Source organism: Gymnoscopelus microlampas, assembly GCF_963454915.1.
Source record: "Gymnoscopelus microlampas genome assembly, chromosome: 15".
Lineage (NCBI taxonomy): Eukaryota > Metazoa > Chordata > Actinopteri > Myctophiformes > Myctophidae > Gymnoscopelus > Gymnoscopelus microlampas.
This window is the reverse complement of record NC_139952.1, coordinates 25,098,964-25,116,982: the sequence shown is the minus strand read 5'-3', so window position 1 is coordinate 25,116,982 and position 18,019 is coordinate 25,098,964. Positions and strand designations below refer to the sequence as shown.

At 40.5% G+C, this 18,019-nt stretch overlaps 1 protein-coding gene across 1 annotated transcript; it reads right to left on the bottom strand.

The window, feature by feature from the left end:
- Positions 1–721: 721 nt before the first annotated feature.
- Positions 722–17,220, bottom strand: cratb (carnitine O-acetyltransferase b). The gene is made up of 15 exons (XM_084081094.1): positions 16,862–17,220; positions 15,825–16,052; positions 15,211–15,329; positions 14,228–14,281; positions 12,620–12,785; positions 11,381–11,555; positions 10,687–10,777; positions 10,067–10,154; positions 9,423–9,523; positions 8,316–8,435; positions 5,811–5,933; positions 5,086–5,221; positions 4,903–4,965; positions 4,324–4,461; positions 722–3,832 (listed from the first exon to the last, which is right to left on the bottom strand). Exons 1-15 carry the CDS (start codon positions 16,901–16,903, stop codon positions 3,629–3,631), a joined length of 1,848 nt encoding a protein of 615 aa, XP_083937220.1. The 5' UTR covers positions 16,904–17,220; the 3' UTR covers positions 722–3,628.
- Between the last annotated feature and the right edge of the window lie 799 nt (positions 17,221–18,019).

Here is an 18,019-nt window from a genome sequence, read left to right as displayed (position 1 = left end):
TGCTTTGCGAGCTCGTAGATCGGCTATTTTCAAATAGCCTATGTATAAAATAGGGCTAAAGAAGTGGTTAATGTATGTTTTATGATATAATAATTTATATGTGCAAAGTAATAGTGACTAAAGTGTTCATATGATAGTGGAGTAAAAGTACAATATTTGCCTCTGAGATGTATTGGAGTAGAAGTAAAAGTTGAGTAAATGTACTTAGTTACTTTACACCACTGGATTCTCGCCGCTCCCGTTTTTAATTAGAGAATTTCTGGGAACTCTGATTATATGGATGGTAATCCCACCCTATCCACATGGTGTGGTGTGTCCCCCCTGCTGCTGGGTGGTGAAAATATGAATGCAAACTGTCTTAACCTTGTAAACCTTGTCTTTGTTGGAAAGGCTTCACAGAGAGGCTGTGTATGAATCTAACAGTATGGGGTCAGAAGCTGGTGATAACTGGGACAGCAGGGGCTTGACTGGATTGATAAAGAGGAACCCGACTGCTCTCAGTCAGGGATGGGGGTTGACATTTATAGATGTATGTATGTATATGTATGTATGTATGTATGTATGTATGTATGTATGTATGTATGTATGTATGTATGTGTGTATGTGTGTATGTGTGTGTGTGTGTGTGTGTGTGTGTGTGTGTGTGTGTGTGTGTGTGTGTGTGTGGTTAGTCTGTGTGTGGGGCTGGGGCAATAAAAGAAAGCCACAGTATCTTAATAAATCCAACGGATTTAATTGACCAGTATGCAAGCAAATATAGAATAGTATAACAGCATCCTTCTCCATGGAAAAAAGCAGGTTTACATACATTTCATAAAAAAGCGCGAACATCCAGAAGATCTGGTTCTTCTAGTCCAACAGGGAGTGCAAAACAGAACAGAACAAAAATACCTCTCATTTCTTACAACCTTTAACAATGGCAAGCTTTGCTTGCATTTGGTCCTTTCCAACATCTGATGGCTGGCTACACAAAATGGCTGGTTGAACATTATTCCAACTGAAAAAGCAATGCAATCAATTTTGTGGTAATTTCATGGCTTCTCAAGATGTTGAAGTTAATTTGAATGAAGACATGCTTAGTGTGTAAAAGAGTGATGTTGGCTTCTTTGGCAAGCTACAGTATACTGTCCATTTCACTTTCGTAAGCATTCATATAATACACCTCCAAGAATGTTGACACATTAACCTATATAATGCAGTTTGTTTCCTTAACTTAGCTCATGCTAGCACTTAGAAGTCGAAATAGGAGCATCCATAATGAAACATTAGCACCTCAGAACCAAGTAGCCTACTTGGAAGTCGGACATTCTTAATGCTCTCTGAAAACTGAAATAATGTTGTGTACTAGGTCGGCATGCATTAGGAGACAAGTCAAGTCAAGTAAAAAAAATGCACAAATGTTCCTGTGGATGGAAAACTGATTTAACAACTTTTAAAAGGGTTTGGTAAAAGGGTCTGGACATTCACTCTGAAAAATTAGTAAGTATGAGAGTAAAATATATGTAATCACCAGCTATTGTATTATAATATCCATCTGGCTGTTGTAACTTAAAAACTGTCATTGTTATCTATCACTCCTTACCAAAGTATTCATCATTGTCTCCGCCAGGCCGAAGGCATGGTGGAGAGTATGTTTTCGTTCCCGTCACGCTGTGTGTCCCTAGCCAAGCTAACATTGGTCAATTGTCACCAATGCTTTTGATTGGCTAGCGAGACGCATGACGAAATAAAATCCTATAAATAGGTGTGTCACTTCCAAAAAACATTTATGTTTTTGGAAGTGAGGTAACATTGGTCAAGCTAACAGGATCAAGCTAACATTGGTCAAGTGACACGTGACAATATGTAATATAAATAGGTAAGACAGGATTAATCAGGAACAGTACTGGCGGAGACCTGTGCTCCGAGGAGCACATGTTCTAGTTGTTTGTAGAATTATCCGGGCCTTCCAGCAATGGAAGTTTGCGTATAATTATTGCCATGTTATATGCATGTATTTTCTGCTTACTTAAAATTGTATAAACTAAAGTGAATCCAAAGCAGAGGATATGACGTGGGGGTTGCATGAGAGAAACAGGAAAGAGTTGATTGATTAGATCAGATAAGGACAGTAGCCACTATTAGAGAACAGTTCTGCAGCCTGAGTTGAGTCATTTAAGACAAAAGACCAGTGAAATGATTAACAAGCGGAAGATTAGAGGGTCTTGCAAGAGCATGATTAGACCACTCAGTGTAACCTGGAAGGTTCTTGAACCCAAATGCCTTGTGGGAAATTTATGTTACTCCTAAATTTCTAATACTACTTCCTACTACTAAAGCAAGTCAGATTCGACATTTGGTTTGGACGCGGATGATGAATGATGATTATATTTCTGATGTATTTATACTTGATGCGTAGGTTCATGTCAGTAATGTAATTTGTTGTTGTGTTGCTTGTGTTTCCTTTCCTAGGTTTTATTACCTGACTAAACCTGTTTAGGCTGACTATACCTGAACCTGATTAGGCTAAACCTAGTAGAACGTGAGACTACTAGTTAGACTGACTTAGGGGTCTTGTACTGACTTGTGGTACTGACTGACGTTCCATAGTAGTGGTACTTTAGTAATAGACTGAAGTGTGTTGTATGTTCGTATTGTAATGTTAGTATAATAAAAAAACATCAAAGACACAGGTTTGAGTAATATCTACTTTTAACTCACGCGTTCAGAGAAAGCCAACAACCCGTTCCAAGGGTAATGTTAACTGGGTACATAGAGCTTTTAAGACAGCCCAGGTGACCAGGTAAATAATTGGACATTGTTATCTATCACTCCTTACCAAAGTATTTATTCAAGTATGACTATTAGTAAAAGTGCCCATTTTACATGTATATTATTCAGTAATTACCAGTCATTATACAATAATGAGTTATTACATATGTTTTGTTTATACCATACTTGTTCATTTTGAGTCATTAATAAGAAATTAACTGCCTTGGTCATATTTGATTAGATTTTTTATTTGAATCTGAGTTATCTCTACTCTGACCTGTATCAGTCTTGTTTCTTGTTTCATGCCTTCTGCAGTGTTGCTACGACACCTGCATTTGGGGATCAATAAAGGTCTATCTGTCTATCTTTACATCCAAATCTAAAGTAGATTATTGATTTGGTCAGACACACAGCACATACTGTAGATACACAGACACCCAGCACACAGCACATAGATCAGTGGTTCCCAACCTTTTTTCCTTGGAGCCCCCCTTCTTACATCGGGCAAAGCTGAGACCCAAGAGCGCGCGCGCACATGCATGTGTGTTTTTCAGACATGTTAAACTCTTAAGCCCTATACTTGTACGGCGAATAGCGAAAATAGCCGATCTAAAAGTTCAAAATGCGTTGCATTGCGATGCTGAGATCCGCTATTTTTTAAAGGAATAAAAATAATAATATTGAATAATAATTAGTGTGCTTCACAATGATGTTACATGTGGGAGCTAGCTATGATTTGTGTAAAATTTTGGACTACGGTACCTCCAAACAGCAAAGGCCTTACATCCCTCAGTGATGTTGGTGCGCCCCCCTAAGGGGTGCCAATACCCCAGGTTGGGAAACACTGACAGACACACTGCACATAGTCGCAGCAGTTCTACACAGTAGGCTGCAGTAGTTCTTGGAGCTGACACAAGGTGTCTTTCAGGGTCAGTGCTAGTGTTTCTGCATGAGTCTCCTCACAGCAGTTGAAGGCGGTTATGGAGAAGTGCACATGGTCTGCCTGGGGGTTGTAGCAAATGGCATAGCCGTCAGGAACAAGGGGTCCGAAGCACATTACACTGTCTGTGTTAGCAGGCACCTAATGAAAGAGGAGAATGAATGGCATCAGACAAGTTGATGACATTTCAGTGCGGGCCAAATAACTGGTTAAAAATGTATTCATTATTGAGCCACAGTGTCGGCTATATAGAATGTTCTCTCTTTATACTTGTTCCAGTCATACTGTTGTTAATGGCAATCATCAAATCGACATGTTATATGTGTATGGACGCATCTGGAGAAGTTAACATTTAAGCAGGAACTTCCAACTTGGTGAGACAGTAAATATGGAACAATAAGAGTCATGTGCAACAAAACAACCATACAATTACCGATTTTTAGACTTATGGCCTCATGTTTAAAGATATGTGTTGTATCTTTCTTGATTCCTCCTTCTCTGTATGTATCTATCAATTGCTACTCTGTAAAGCACTTGGTGATGAGTATCTGTCTGTTAGATGAATTAATACATTGTTTTAACACACACACACACACACACACACACACACACACACACACACACGCACAAACCTGTCCTGTTCGGAGCCTCCAGTGGGTTGCCAGGCCGTACGCTGTGTCCATGAAGATCTTAGGGATGCTGAGGCCTTCTTCAATTGCCTGAAGTTTTAGTCCCAACAGGTGGAGGTCGATGCCCTGACCCATCAGAGCCTGTAGAGAACAGAAACAAAACCTCATATCTAAAATGCACAGTAACAACTGTTAGCTGGTAATAACAGGCTTGGTTTACAAGTGCACTATTATATACAGTACATGCAACTATATAGCCTATGATTTCCATAATGTGGAAAACGCAGATGGAATCAGGACATAAAATCAGATTTAAACACGGAAGTTGAAGAATTTAGAATAGTTTTCAGTAGAACAACTGTTTCTGTCCTTAGAAGAAATCCTGCCACCCGTCTTTGTCTTCCTTTGCATGTGTATGAGTGTATGTATCAAGGTGCGCACATCAGTAAACATACATGGGTATGAGATAGTGTTAGAAATGGGCAGGTGACAAGCAACAAGAAGCCAGCATTTTCTATAAGTCAATAAATACAGCATTAACGGCTAAATACAGGGCAGAACAATATCCCAAATTAGTTTTACCTTCTGTGTCAGAGCAGTGTAAGCGTCCACAGCCTCGCGAAGCAGTTGGAGCTTTGCTTCCCGCTGCAACACAGCATGTTCAACATGAATTCATCCTTCTTTCCTCTGTTATTTTCTGATTTAGATCATTTGACAGCCTATGAAATAAAAGTGTCATTGCGTGACTGATTTAAAGTCCCTCACCGAAACCTCTGGATCATCAAAGGCCAGGAGGAACTTAAGTGTTTGGTTGGTGGGGGAGCGGATGAATTCTGTGCGTCCTCCCCTGAACATCCTCTGGGTGGCGATGTCACAGGCAGGACAGACTTCATTGTGCACTCTGGTAACAAGCAGAACAGAAAGAGCTTCATTTATCATGTATGATGTGTTGCTTGCCCAAAATAGCCGATCTATAAGTTCACAATGCGTTTGTAGATCGGTTACCTTCGGCGAGCGACACCATCGTACGATGGAGTATAAAATAAGGAATATGGTATAAAATAAAGGTGCAGAATGCCAACCATCATTATTCAAGTATACAGTGAGTGCATTTTCTGCAGTGCTTCTGGTTTATAAATCAATGCCTTTGACAAGTGGTGTGGTTCTGCATAAAGCATTTGCACAACAAACATGAAAACACAAGAAGTTTAACCACGTAAATCCCATATACTTAATTGACCGGAATCCCCCAGGGGTCTATACTGGGCCCGGTCCTATTTTCTGTACACCAAATCTCTTTGCCCAAAATAACCGATCTACAAGCGCATGTTGTGAGTTTGTAGATCGGCTATTTTCGCTGTATGTTCACCTCAGAACTGGGACGCTAGAGTTCATGTGGTTAAAGAAATAAACAATTATATTTTTCATGAAATAAATGTGAATAACTGATGCATAGATAGGTAGGCAGTCCGACAGACACACAGACTGACCTGTAGTAAGCCAGCTGAAGAGCCACCTGGATGAAGGCATTGGGGCTGAGATTGTGTTGTTTAGGAAGTTCCTTCCCAAACCTCTTGAAGTTAAATACATTCACGTCAAGGTCATTGATGAGTCTGTGGGAAATTGCAATAATTATAATTTTTTATTACTAATGGCAGATCCTTAAGTAATTTAAGTTTTCTCATTTGTGCAGTACAATAACACAACCACGTTTCATGTTTATATATTTCCTCAGAATATACACCAATATAGGTGCATATTAATTTACAAAACGAGCTACCTCAAATCCCACAAGCTTAAAAATGTTTAGCTGTGACTCTTTTAAACTGCTGTCATATTGTTCAATCATAATCTCTTCCAAACTAAAAGTGTATTTAGGGGAAGGCTTAAGTATCATTCATTATCGGACGTAAGGATACGTAACGAGCGCCGGCGCTCCTTGCGTTGTCGTTTTTTACTCCCCCTCCGTCACTTAGGGCTCCAGTTTTTCCGTCCGTGCAGTCGACATTCACCGTCAGCCCGACGTGTACGTTCAACTACGTTGCCTGTAGTACCAGTGGTGCCCGTTGGCAGTATAACAGACGAATATTTGGGCACTGTGGAAGCTAAATTATCTAAAGGTTGTCCTACTCAGACAACTGTGGACAAATATACTGCTCATAGAAATGTAGGGAACACTTTGATCCCAGGGAAATACAAATCTGAACAGAATGAGCAGGTATTTTACAAGGCCTGATATGTTACAGTATGTGTAAAGTGGAATAGTAATATGCATGGTGATGGCAGAAGATGGCAGCACAAGGTCAGCAGTTAGCTGAGCCTTGCTCAGGGACACTTTGAAACAACAACAGACACTTTGAAACAACAACAGTGCTGTTATTTGACACACACTGTTGACAGACTGTCTGCTGCTGCAATCTAGCCTGTGACATTTTATTTATGGGACATTCTCTCTAATCGTCAGGGTTGTAGAGGGGTGGGCGTTGGATGCAAGGGTGCAGCGCTCCTTACACTTCTAAGAATAGGATTTTGCTTTTGGTCAATTCATTCAGTTGATTATTTGAAAAAGAAAAAAAAATCGAATCAATCAATCAATCAATCAATCAGTTTATAGACCCCTTAACAGACGACGTCACACTGAGTATGCGCGCAACCAGTATGGGCGCAATGAAACCCATTCTATCAGGTCTTGCTAGGACGCGCCTCACCAGCCAACACACAAGAGGGGGTTGGGGTGTGCTGAAACCAGCGCACACCAATACAACAGGTTGGGAATTAATTGCGTGAAACTATCACCTGTGCGTCCAGTCTCAATGTTAGTAAACAAATAATTGGTCTATAAAATTGATCTTGTCTGTGGATGGTCATCATCGCCCCCTGCAGGTCATAAAAGGGAACAGTCTCACATTAATGCGATACTGGTTTGAAAACCAACTCCCTTTAATGTTGTTATGGTTCTGAACCATTTAGGACAACCAAAAGCAGGTGCAAACTGCAAGACTGTCAGATTTGACCTAATTTGACCTGGATCTCATGGTATGCTTTTAATGTAGCCTACCAGTTTACGTACGTGTTCACTGTCAAATAGTAAACATGATTGATTTACTGTATGACTGCATGTTTATTTTGGTCTGTCCAATGAATGAAATGCCACAGGGGTTAAAGATACTCAGAAAAGACAAGTCAGTCTCTCTTTAATGAAGTATTGTGGTGTGATATGATTTGTACAAAGCAATGTAATAGTTTTTTAATGTAACCACCCCTGTCATTTATTTTAAATTCATAAACATTTATAAAGGCGGGACATTTATAAACAAACAGGAATTGTTATATACAGTACAGAGTAATCACACAAATCAAGATGTGCTGAGGTGCACTCACCCACTTCTAAAAATAGCACAACACTGCTAATCACACTAAAGCCTGAGTTATGCTTCGGTGACTTTGAGATACAGTGAAAGGATACCATTGAGGCTGTGAGGCTTAACAATAGACTGTGTTTTATCACTGTCTTTGCGGGTGCTGGATTTCAGAGTCAAACACACAAACACAGTGGCGCTTGCACCCGTGGCGGGGCTGTTCCTTCTTTACGACCACAAGTGTCCTGACTTCACCTGATGTCAATGTCATTACACCAACACAAAATGTACCATATTAGATACGCTTTGACAATCCCCAAGTGAAAACTGGTCTGAAACACATTCATACATATCATACACAGTACACAGTAACATCAATAGTGTTCACTTAACTCAAAAGAGTGTACGAATGGAACCAAATGGTCGTCCATTTGGTTCCATTCATTATGACTTTTGACTTTGTTGAATCGAATGAGTTTGTTGAACCAAAGGGACATTTGGTACCATTTGTACACCCTTCTGAGCTAAATGAATAATAAGGATTTGACTGTGTATGACAAACCCTGCATTATACTCACACTGGCACACCTAGACTGTTCACAAGGCTGAGGTGAGGTGGAGAAAATAGTAACTTACATATCCAGGTTTTGCTTGGCATGTTCGATGTCCCGTTTGATGTCTCGGTCGATGTTGAAGTAAAGCTTCTTTGGCATTGGTAGTGGAATTAATGGAGCTCTCTTGGGGTCTGGCTGCTCACTGGAAACATAGGGAAAATCTAATGAGATTAGCGTGAACTAACCAACTAGTCAATCGACAGAAAATGTATCCAATTAAAATGTAGTAAGGAATAATCCGCCCTGGTTTATGATCGCGGTGATGCATCATGTAAATACTGTATATTTCCATTATGTTCTATTGACAACTTCACCCAAATGTGAATGATTGCATTTGTACCACATTATAAAATTACAGGCTACGCTGCCTTAAAATCCAGCCCTACAGTATATTGCACTGATCAGAGCAATGGTCACCGAGTATAGCCATTTGAAGTGTTAAACACTGCTGTAGTCCCCATACAGTATGTGTGCAATTTAGTTTTTTTTATGCGACAATATTCATGGCAGACCCCTGAACAGCCCCATACCAGGGTGGCCCTTGGTATGCCACTACTGTCATGGCAGGCCCCTGAACAGTGTTTGTGCAAAGTTTGGTGCGGATTGGATCAACGGTGTGCCTCGAAAGTCCAGATATTACGTTTGTGACCGTGGTCCGTCCACCCACCCTCTACGCCATTTTAATATAGGATTCATTCTCTCTGCTACTAATACTCAATTAACAGAATGTATAAACATAATAGAGCAGTGGTTCTCAAACTATTTCATGTCAATGAACCCCATATTGATAGGTATTAGACCGCAGACCCCCATTTAAAAAGATTTTGTGTCAGGGACACTGGACACTTTTGTTTTGTTAGATTAGATTTAGTACTACATTCTACAACACTGTAGGTAGGGAGAGAGAAACCTATGATCTGAATAGTCATTCTTATACTTTCTCTCATTGGGCTAACTTCTAGCCAGTGAAATAATAGTGACATTAAACTGTTCATTTTTCTGGGGACCCCCTGGAACATCCTCAAGGACCCCTGGGCCTGGACCACACTTTGAGAAGCACTGTATTAGAGAAGGGAGTAGTGAATAAACACAGAAACCAAAATAAAATAAAAAACATTCACTGTCTCACCAGTACTCCAGTATGTGATCCAGTAGCATTGCAATCGGTGGACCTTCAGCAGTGGCTTGTTCATACAGAAGACCCCAGGATCCATCCTCACCCACCACAAACTACGCAACCACAACGAGACAAACTATTGACTTAATCATGGACGTTTCCTCTGTATTTGAGGTTTTGTAGTAAAAAGAAAAAATATACTATTTATTTCCCTGCAGTTTGTGTTCCTGGATCCAACTTAGTTGTGCGCCGGGGTCAAGTGCCGAAAATAGCCTATCTACAATCTCACAAAGCATCGCATGGCTACGTGTTGTGAGATTGTAGATCGGCTACTTTCAGCGTACAACACTAGTGCACAACCACATATAAATCAGGCTTCACACACTGTTACACATTGATAAAGGACAATGTGAACCCTACATCGACTATAAAAGCGAATTTATAATGTCTGTTATTATACAGAAAGTGTTTGATTGATTGAATACTTTATTAACATTTTGCAAATAGTACAGTGGTACGATTATACAATGGTGCTAAAACGATAACACAAAAAGCCCTAAGGGATTTTTCCACTGTGGTCCTGTTGTTTGACAAATTATAAATGAGCCTCTACGACAATAAAAACCTAATCTTTTTAGTAGATATGACTTGCTCACCTGCAGGGTTTTGTCAAACCAGCGATTGCCACTATTAGAGAATGTCCCTCCTCCATGAAGAATCTGGGCTGCCTTTCGACTTGCATACCTGACAACGTATACGATACAAGGAATTATACTGGGCTGACAACCCATAACCGTAAAACCCTTAACAATTAATACAGGACTGCCAACAGTGCACATGGAGAACTGGACTTACACAGGTGAAACGGACATTAAATTACACACATTGAAACAGTTGACTAAACTATCAATATGAATATTAAGTGACTTCAAATATAAAGCTTTTTATCCTGCATGCATGGCAGCCTATATGTATATGTATCTATGTATTTTAAACCCGGAGTTGGCAACACACACCGAGAGAAAATTGGTGTGGTGTATTATACAGTATATTATATATATAAATCATCTATACAGTACAGAATATGAATAGTAGTTAAGAGAGGTATCATGAGTGTGTGTGTGTGTGTGTGTGTGTGTGTGTGTGTGTGTGTGTGTGTGTGTGTGTGTGTGTGTGTGTGTGTGTGTGTGTGTGTGTGTGTGTGTGTGTGTGTGTGTGTGTGTCGTATGTGCATGCATGCGTGTGCTGTGTGTGTGCGTGCTTGCATGGTACATACTTCTTATCAGATATCCTCATGACTGGAGAGTCCAAGCACAGAGTGAAAAGTCCCTTTTCAATCACCTGCACGGATTCTTTGTTTAGTTTATCTGAATCATCCAAAGACAACGGGAAGAAATAAAATGCATCAGTCAGCTGCTAAAGGGACATTTATTTGACTACATTTGAAGTTGGCAGAAGATGATATTTTCTAAAGATTCTGGAGTTGGAGTTGTTGAGAGTTGTTGAGAGTATTCATGCTCCCTGAAGGATGTATCCTACTGATTTTGGTGACACCATGGGCTCTATTGTCACACAAGACATGCTTACAGACTCTTATGATCCAGCGTGGGCATATACTGTACACATCCGTTCTGGATGGCAGTGTAAATGGGTCTTTACCCTAACCAGGTGCAATGACTGAGACCTGGTGCAAGAACCCCAAAATATGCGATCCCCTGTGCCTTTCCCAAATCATAGAGGGATAGGAAAATATGTGTGTTAACCACTTTCAACATAGTATCTCTATTATGCGCATGTCATTATAGCCTGTGTCGCAGCACATTGTAAGCTCATAGATAGGCTACTTTAGCAATTTTTTAAAAGGGGATTAAGTGGTTAGGTTCTTAAATGCACGACACACTCTCCTTTTTCCCCCTTTCATTTCTTCTTCATTGAGACAAAGCAAGGGCACACAATCACGACAAGTGTACCTTTGATCAAGCGATTGTAGGCTGCTCCCCAGGTATGACGATGTTCACTGGTCAGAATCCCCATCGGCTCCTTGTCAGTTTTCCAGGACTGAGACCTGATCCTCAGCAGCTGACCAAGAATCTGACTCTCTGTCATCCGAGAGCCATCACTGTTGTACACATCCAGCTGGAAGAACTAGAAGAAGCAAAAAATACTGTTGGTACATGATAATCATACTAATAATAATAACTATTGTAACAAAAGCAGTTTCCCTGCTCCCATACAAACTCTGGATTCTTCACTGTTCATCTAGCTGTAAGTTGTGTCTCTTGCAATTTCGTGCAAGAGACACACGTCAGTTTATGTTTTGTTGAAATGCAGTGTCAGACATGGGGGCCACTTTCAATGACATTACACACCCTGACCCAGTGTTGATTTCGTCGACTAAAACTATGACGAAAAATGTTCGTCAACTACCTTTTTCACTGACGAAAACGAAATAAAAGCTAAGCTACGATGACTAAAACTAAGACTAAATATATTGACAATTTTGTCAAATAAAACAAATAAAAACTAGACTCAAATGTTAGTGAGGGACTAGTGGAGAAGAGATCCAGTATAACTAAGACAAGACATTTTATGTTTGGTTGCGCTCGGGTGTTGCGCTCTGAAAATAGCAGATCTACAAGCTCACAACGCGTGTAAAATCAGCCAGTACGACGCCATCAAGGCACCACCACAAAAGATTATAGTCAACTAAATCAAATGTAGATTTAGTCGACTATAATCTTATGATATTTTGTCGACTAAAACTAGACAAAAACTAAAACATTTCATATGACTAAAATATGACTAAAATTAAATGGAATTTTATTCAAAAGACAATGACTGAAACTAAATCAAAAGTTGCTGTCAAAATCAACACTGCCCTCATCTGTGTTCCCAGTCTGGCCCTGTACACACATAAAATCACAAAAGGGTAGCTGCAACTTGTGTTTTGCACACTTTGTGCAAAGCAAAGGTGAGATGGGGTGGGATGAGGTGAGATGGGTTGGGGTGAAATGGGGTGAGGTGGAGTGAAACTAGTAACTAGTAACACACTTTGGGCCAAAGTGTGTTACTGTTACTCACAGTAGGTTATGACATTTTATGTATGAAACTTTACCATTACCTTGTACTTTTTAATTGTGCTGGGTGTCAATCACTTAAGTTGAAGCGTGTTTTTTTTTTTTTACGACAGAGTGAGATTTGTGTCATACCTGGTAGTTTCTGACCACTGTGATGTGTGTTGGAGAGCGTCGTGTGTTCCCGTGGTGGACGATGTAGTCGTGTTTGGGACCCGGGATCCGGCAGGAGGAGAAAAGGAGTGGAAACAGCTCCATACACAAAGGCTTCCCTCGCATCAATTCCACAGGAAGCTGACCTCTGATGGGGACAGACCAGATGGAAAGGATCATAGAGAGACTGTGTGTGTGTGTGTGTGTGTGTGTGTGTGTGTGTGTGTGTGTGTGTGTGTGTGTGTGTGTGTGTGTGTGTGTGTGTGTGTGTGTGTGTGTGTGTGTGTGTGTGTGTGTGTGTGTGTGTGTGTGTGTGTGTGTGTGTGTGTCTATTGTGTTGCACAGGTGTGAAAATAAATAGTGTATACAGAATATGATACAGACAAAATCTACACAAATATTGTAAAAGGTAAACAGTTCAGTACGATAAGAACAGAACATCAGTATACATTTGGTCCAAACAGTGCAGTGAAGAGAAACCTTCTAACTGACAGACTGTAGGCGATATAATCGCATTGTATATCCCCATGTGACTGGAAGCCAAGGTCACCTGGGGATTCTGACTTAGCTATTGTTCACAATTGCATTAATAAAAAAATAAAAAATAGAATAAAAGGTGCAATGTGACATTCCAGACAGAGAGGAAGGTTTTAACCATTTGTACCCTAGCGTCCATATCCTGGGCATGTCATGGGCGACCCCAGTCAACAAAGTAATAAGGTTTAAGAGGTTAACATGCTGCTGGTGTTTGGCGTACAGACAACTTAGCAGATACAGTTACATACTGTACTGGCACTGTGGCGATATAAATTTAGATTATGACTTTCTTCATGCACCAAAGTAACACAAGCTCATGCCAAACAGGTTAGATGACTAAAATAGGTGGACAGAGAAAGTGATGAGGATGATTTTTTCAGTGCCATCTGGCAAACGTCAGTCTGTCTGTCTGATCAGAGTAAGAAATGTACACTGTCACGTCGGGTCGTTGTAGGGAAGCGTTGAAAGTTCGACCGTCGGGCTTGTTGTTGAAAAAGACATCAAGCCATAGGCTATTGTTAGCACCATAGTAGCCGTCTGTCGGTGTCGGCTCTCAGGCGCATTCAGCAACTTTTTTTTCACACCTTCCAACCGACTGGTCTCCCGACTTCATTTAACTTCCAGTCTGTAGTAATCTGTAGTATTCTGCTTGGTGGAGAGCTACCTGAGGGCACGGCCCCACCGCACTTTTATTTTACCTCTGGGGCGGAATCTGCCAATGCTTTGTCAATGCAAATGTGTGGATTCTTGGAAAAAATCCGCAAGACCATTAATCCATGCATTTGCATTGACAAAGCATTGGCAGATTCTGCCCCAGAGGTAAAATAAAAGTGCGGTGGGGCCGTGCCCTTACAGTGGTTAAGTACAGTATGCTGAAAGGTAAACCAGTTTGAGTCCCAAAAACCTTTTTTTGTCTTTTTTCTGGCAGCAATTGTATTGTTCTAAGTATCTGACCACACCCATCTGGCTGGCACCAGAGAAAAGTGAAAGATAGAAGTCAGGAACAGTATAAGACGATATTTGGTGTTGGTGTGTCAATCAGGTTAAACTTACGTATTGATTTTGGCTTTGAAGTCCAGTACTCCAGCGATCAGTTTGGATGCAAACCTGTGCAGATAGAGATTAAAGCAGTGGAAAAGCAGGTCATTCAGCTGTGCTGTAATAAACACGTTACCACATTAACACTCAGTTCTGTAAGTTGTGGAGATGTCATTGTCAACACACAATGTAAAACATCCAGAGATGATGTCATGCCTTTAAGAACAGGTGTAAATATACACAAGTAAAATGTGTGTGTGTGTGTGTGTGTGTGTGTGTGTGTGTGTGTGTGTGTGTGTGTGTGTGTGTGTGTGTGTGTGTGTGTGTGTGTGTGTGTGTGTGTGTGTGTGTGTGTGTGGTACACACAACGTTCAGATGATGTCAATCTTCAATCTGACCAAGAGCCCTCGTCTGATTTCTTTTTTATAAACCATGGTGAAATCAATAGGCTCTGTACATAACTGTAGTCCTAGTTTTCAAAAGATGGCATACCTTTGGTTTCCTGTTTCAGTATGCCACCTTCTGAAAACTGGGACTACAGTTATGCACAGATCCGATTCATTCCCTTAACTCAGTTTGTAATCTCACTCTAAAGTTTAGTTTCCTATGGGGCGGAATCTGCCAATGCTTTGTTAATGGAAATGCGTGGATTCATGGTCTTGCACATCTTTCACTCGAATCCACGCATTTGAATTGACAAAGCATTGGCAGATTCCGCCCCATAGGTAAAATAAAAGTGCGGTGTGACCGTGCCCTTATTCCAGAAACGTGTGAAGGCATTTTCATCCCTCTGTGTATTATTCTAACTACTAGAACATACTACTACCAAAGCTTAATGCGTTGCATTGCGACATATTGTTAGCGACATGTTTTACCAAGTGGCACCGCTGTACTACAGAGTATATAAATAAATTAGACTTAAGCCTCATCACAGGTGGTAGATGTAGATTCTTACTAGAACCGTTTATAAATATACTCTTACTAGAACCGTCACTTACACAAGTTGTGACCTCCAGCCATTATAGTCCCTCCTGGGAAGAGAGATGGCCGGGTTAGAATGCACAGGAAGGGGCTGTCTGCTCTCCAGATATGCCAACTGAACCCACCAGTCTGCAATCTATTGAGAAGACAGATCATACTTCAGAAAGCAGCATGGCTGCATCTAACCAGGTAATGTACATCAACTATAGATCAACTGAGGACATCAACTCTATTCACAATAACACAGCCCAGCTCAAGAGGCTCGGGTGAAGACAAGAAGTTGAATAGCTGGTTTAGCCAAGTATTATCATTATTATTACATACCATAAAGATTATGTTAGGCAGTTTTTTTGCCTAATTTAGATAAGAATGAAGAGAGACACAGGAAGTTGAGGGAACAATGTCCAACACAGGGTATCTTTCTACAGCAGGATTTTTTAAATCCTGGAATCAAATTGGGGGCATTGCAATTACGTGTTTGATCGGATCCCATCAACTAATGACACAACCTATTAGACAAGTATTATGTTGTTGCTGCACGTTTTAATCTCTTCTTTATTCTTTTCGGAACGACGTGTCTTATTTGTTTTCGTGTCCCATTTTCCCCCAAGCTGATATCACATTCACAGACCCAGTTGTTGGAGTGTCTGGATCTTTTCTCCAGCCCCTCCTGCAGATGCTGACCGAGACCCCCAGGTTTTCCAAACTGCTGCAGTATCTTCCGTGTATGTTGGATCTCCTCCGGGGGCAGAAGGGGCTCCAGGGCTGTCAGGTAACATTGTAGAGTCTGTGCCAGCGGAGGCACTGGCTGGGTCGGCACCACAGTCGAGAAGCACAGCTCCTGTCTCAACAACACCCCCTGGAAGAAGATTGTGTGTCTGTTAGAGCACTGTTTCCCAAACAGTGCTCTAGACTAGTGCTCAGACCCATGTCTGGGTTGCAGAGCTATTTTTATGGGTCGCGAGTAAACATCCCTTACTCTTTTTTTTTTCAAAACAAATCCCACAAAATTCAGTTTGTTTTAAATTAAAAACAAATTCAAACATTTTTCAAAAGAATTTCATAACTGAATGAAACAAAAATGTAAGAAATTTCATGAATTAGAAAAAAAAACAACTTAGAAAGAGCTCACAACTTGTCAAAAGATCTGCTATTTTCACAAGTTTGGCACATCAAATTTCTCTTTTGGGGTCTCGAGCTAAAAGGTTTGGGAACCACTGTGTTAGAGGCTTTGCAGAGTCATCACTGTCGCTTGTTTTTAAATGAAATGCCCTTGCAAGTGCTAACTCTAACTCTTGACAAGTTTAAAAGTGTAAGTAGACTTGTGTATCCGATTGCACTTTGGTTACGACAGTGCACTAAACTGGAGTGAATACTGAGATGTGCAGATTTAGCTCCATTCCTGTGCTTTGCTGATCAAATCAAATCAAAGTGTAGGGCATAATCGAAATAGGAAGTGCAAAATAAGGGTGTAGGCTAGCAATCAATTCGTTCGTTTTGTGGCCCGTGATACTCAAATGTTAGCTCACAACAACAATAACAGCAGATAGATACATACTGTATATGGTCATTTGCTTCCAGCCTGTCCAGTGCCGAGGCAAGAGCAACTTTTTAGTTGACTTTTAAGTTGACAGTTAGCCATTTATAGCTAAAATGAACACAACTCACCCGAGACAGGAGAGTTCCTCGTTGTAATTTCCTCAGGATCATATTTCCTCAACGTTTGAAAAACTTCAGAAAAACAATTCTTTCTTGCTTTTCTTCTCTACACTTGTTTATCTGCCAGATTGCACAGATTGTTGCAGGCGGGAGCCTGCAGTTAAATGTCAAATGAGGTCGAACTCTCTCTTAAACTACTTTATTTATAGCGTCAAACAACAACGTTCTCATCGCCCACCACGACAGAGCTACACAAATATTAGACATAAAATGGAGTAATCCACTCTCCTCCACTCCAAGCAAATGTCGCATGCAACAGTGCACGTACACACACACACATGGACCACTACTACACCCTAGGTCTAGGACCACACATGTATCATTTGTTGACGTGTGTTATGTTAGGCTTCCGTCAACACATCTAAACCTACCAGGGTTTGGCCACAAGGTGTCATTGTTGACCCATTCTGACGGACCTAGCACGCGCAGTTGCGCATGCACACGCACACGCACACACACACACACACGCACACACACACAGACACACACACAGACACACACACACACACACACACACACACACACACACACACACACACACACACACACACACACACACACACGCCATTTGAGACAAACAAGCAACAACACAAGAAGAACGTGGTTTATTTGCAGAATAATTTATTATTTTTTTGAAGTCAGCTTCTTCAACCTTTATAGAAAACATAAAGGAAACCAAAACTGAATTTGTTTGAAGATGGCATGCACATTTCTTTCAAGTGTACAATATGATTTTAAGGTGTGATCAACACAATGCAAACAATGTTGTGATATTAGCCTACTACAGTATGAGTTCATGTGAGTTGAAATAAGAATTTAATTGTTGAATTGAACCTTCATTTCATGTTCCTCTGAGGGATGTTTCGACAAATATACAGTATTTCTCACAATACAAATACAGACTAAAATAATAATAACACCTAGGATCATATCCAACTTATGTAGATGAATATATAATGAACTTATATTGTTTTTGTTATATGAACTGTAAGGCTTGATCGAGTCCCTTTGGGAATTGAGTTTAAGTTAACTTGATAAACCCATCTTAAATAGAAGAAAATGTGTTTCTATAGTAACTACTGTCTTACATAGCCTACTGTACCTGCC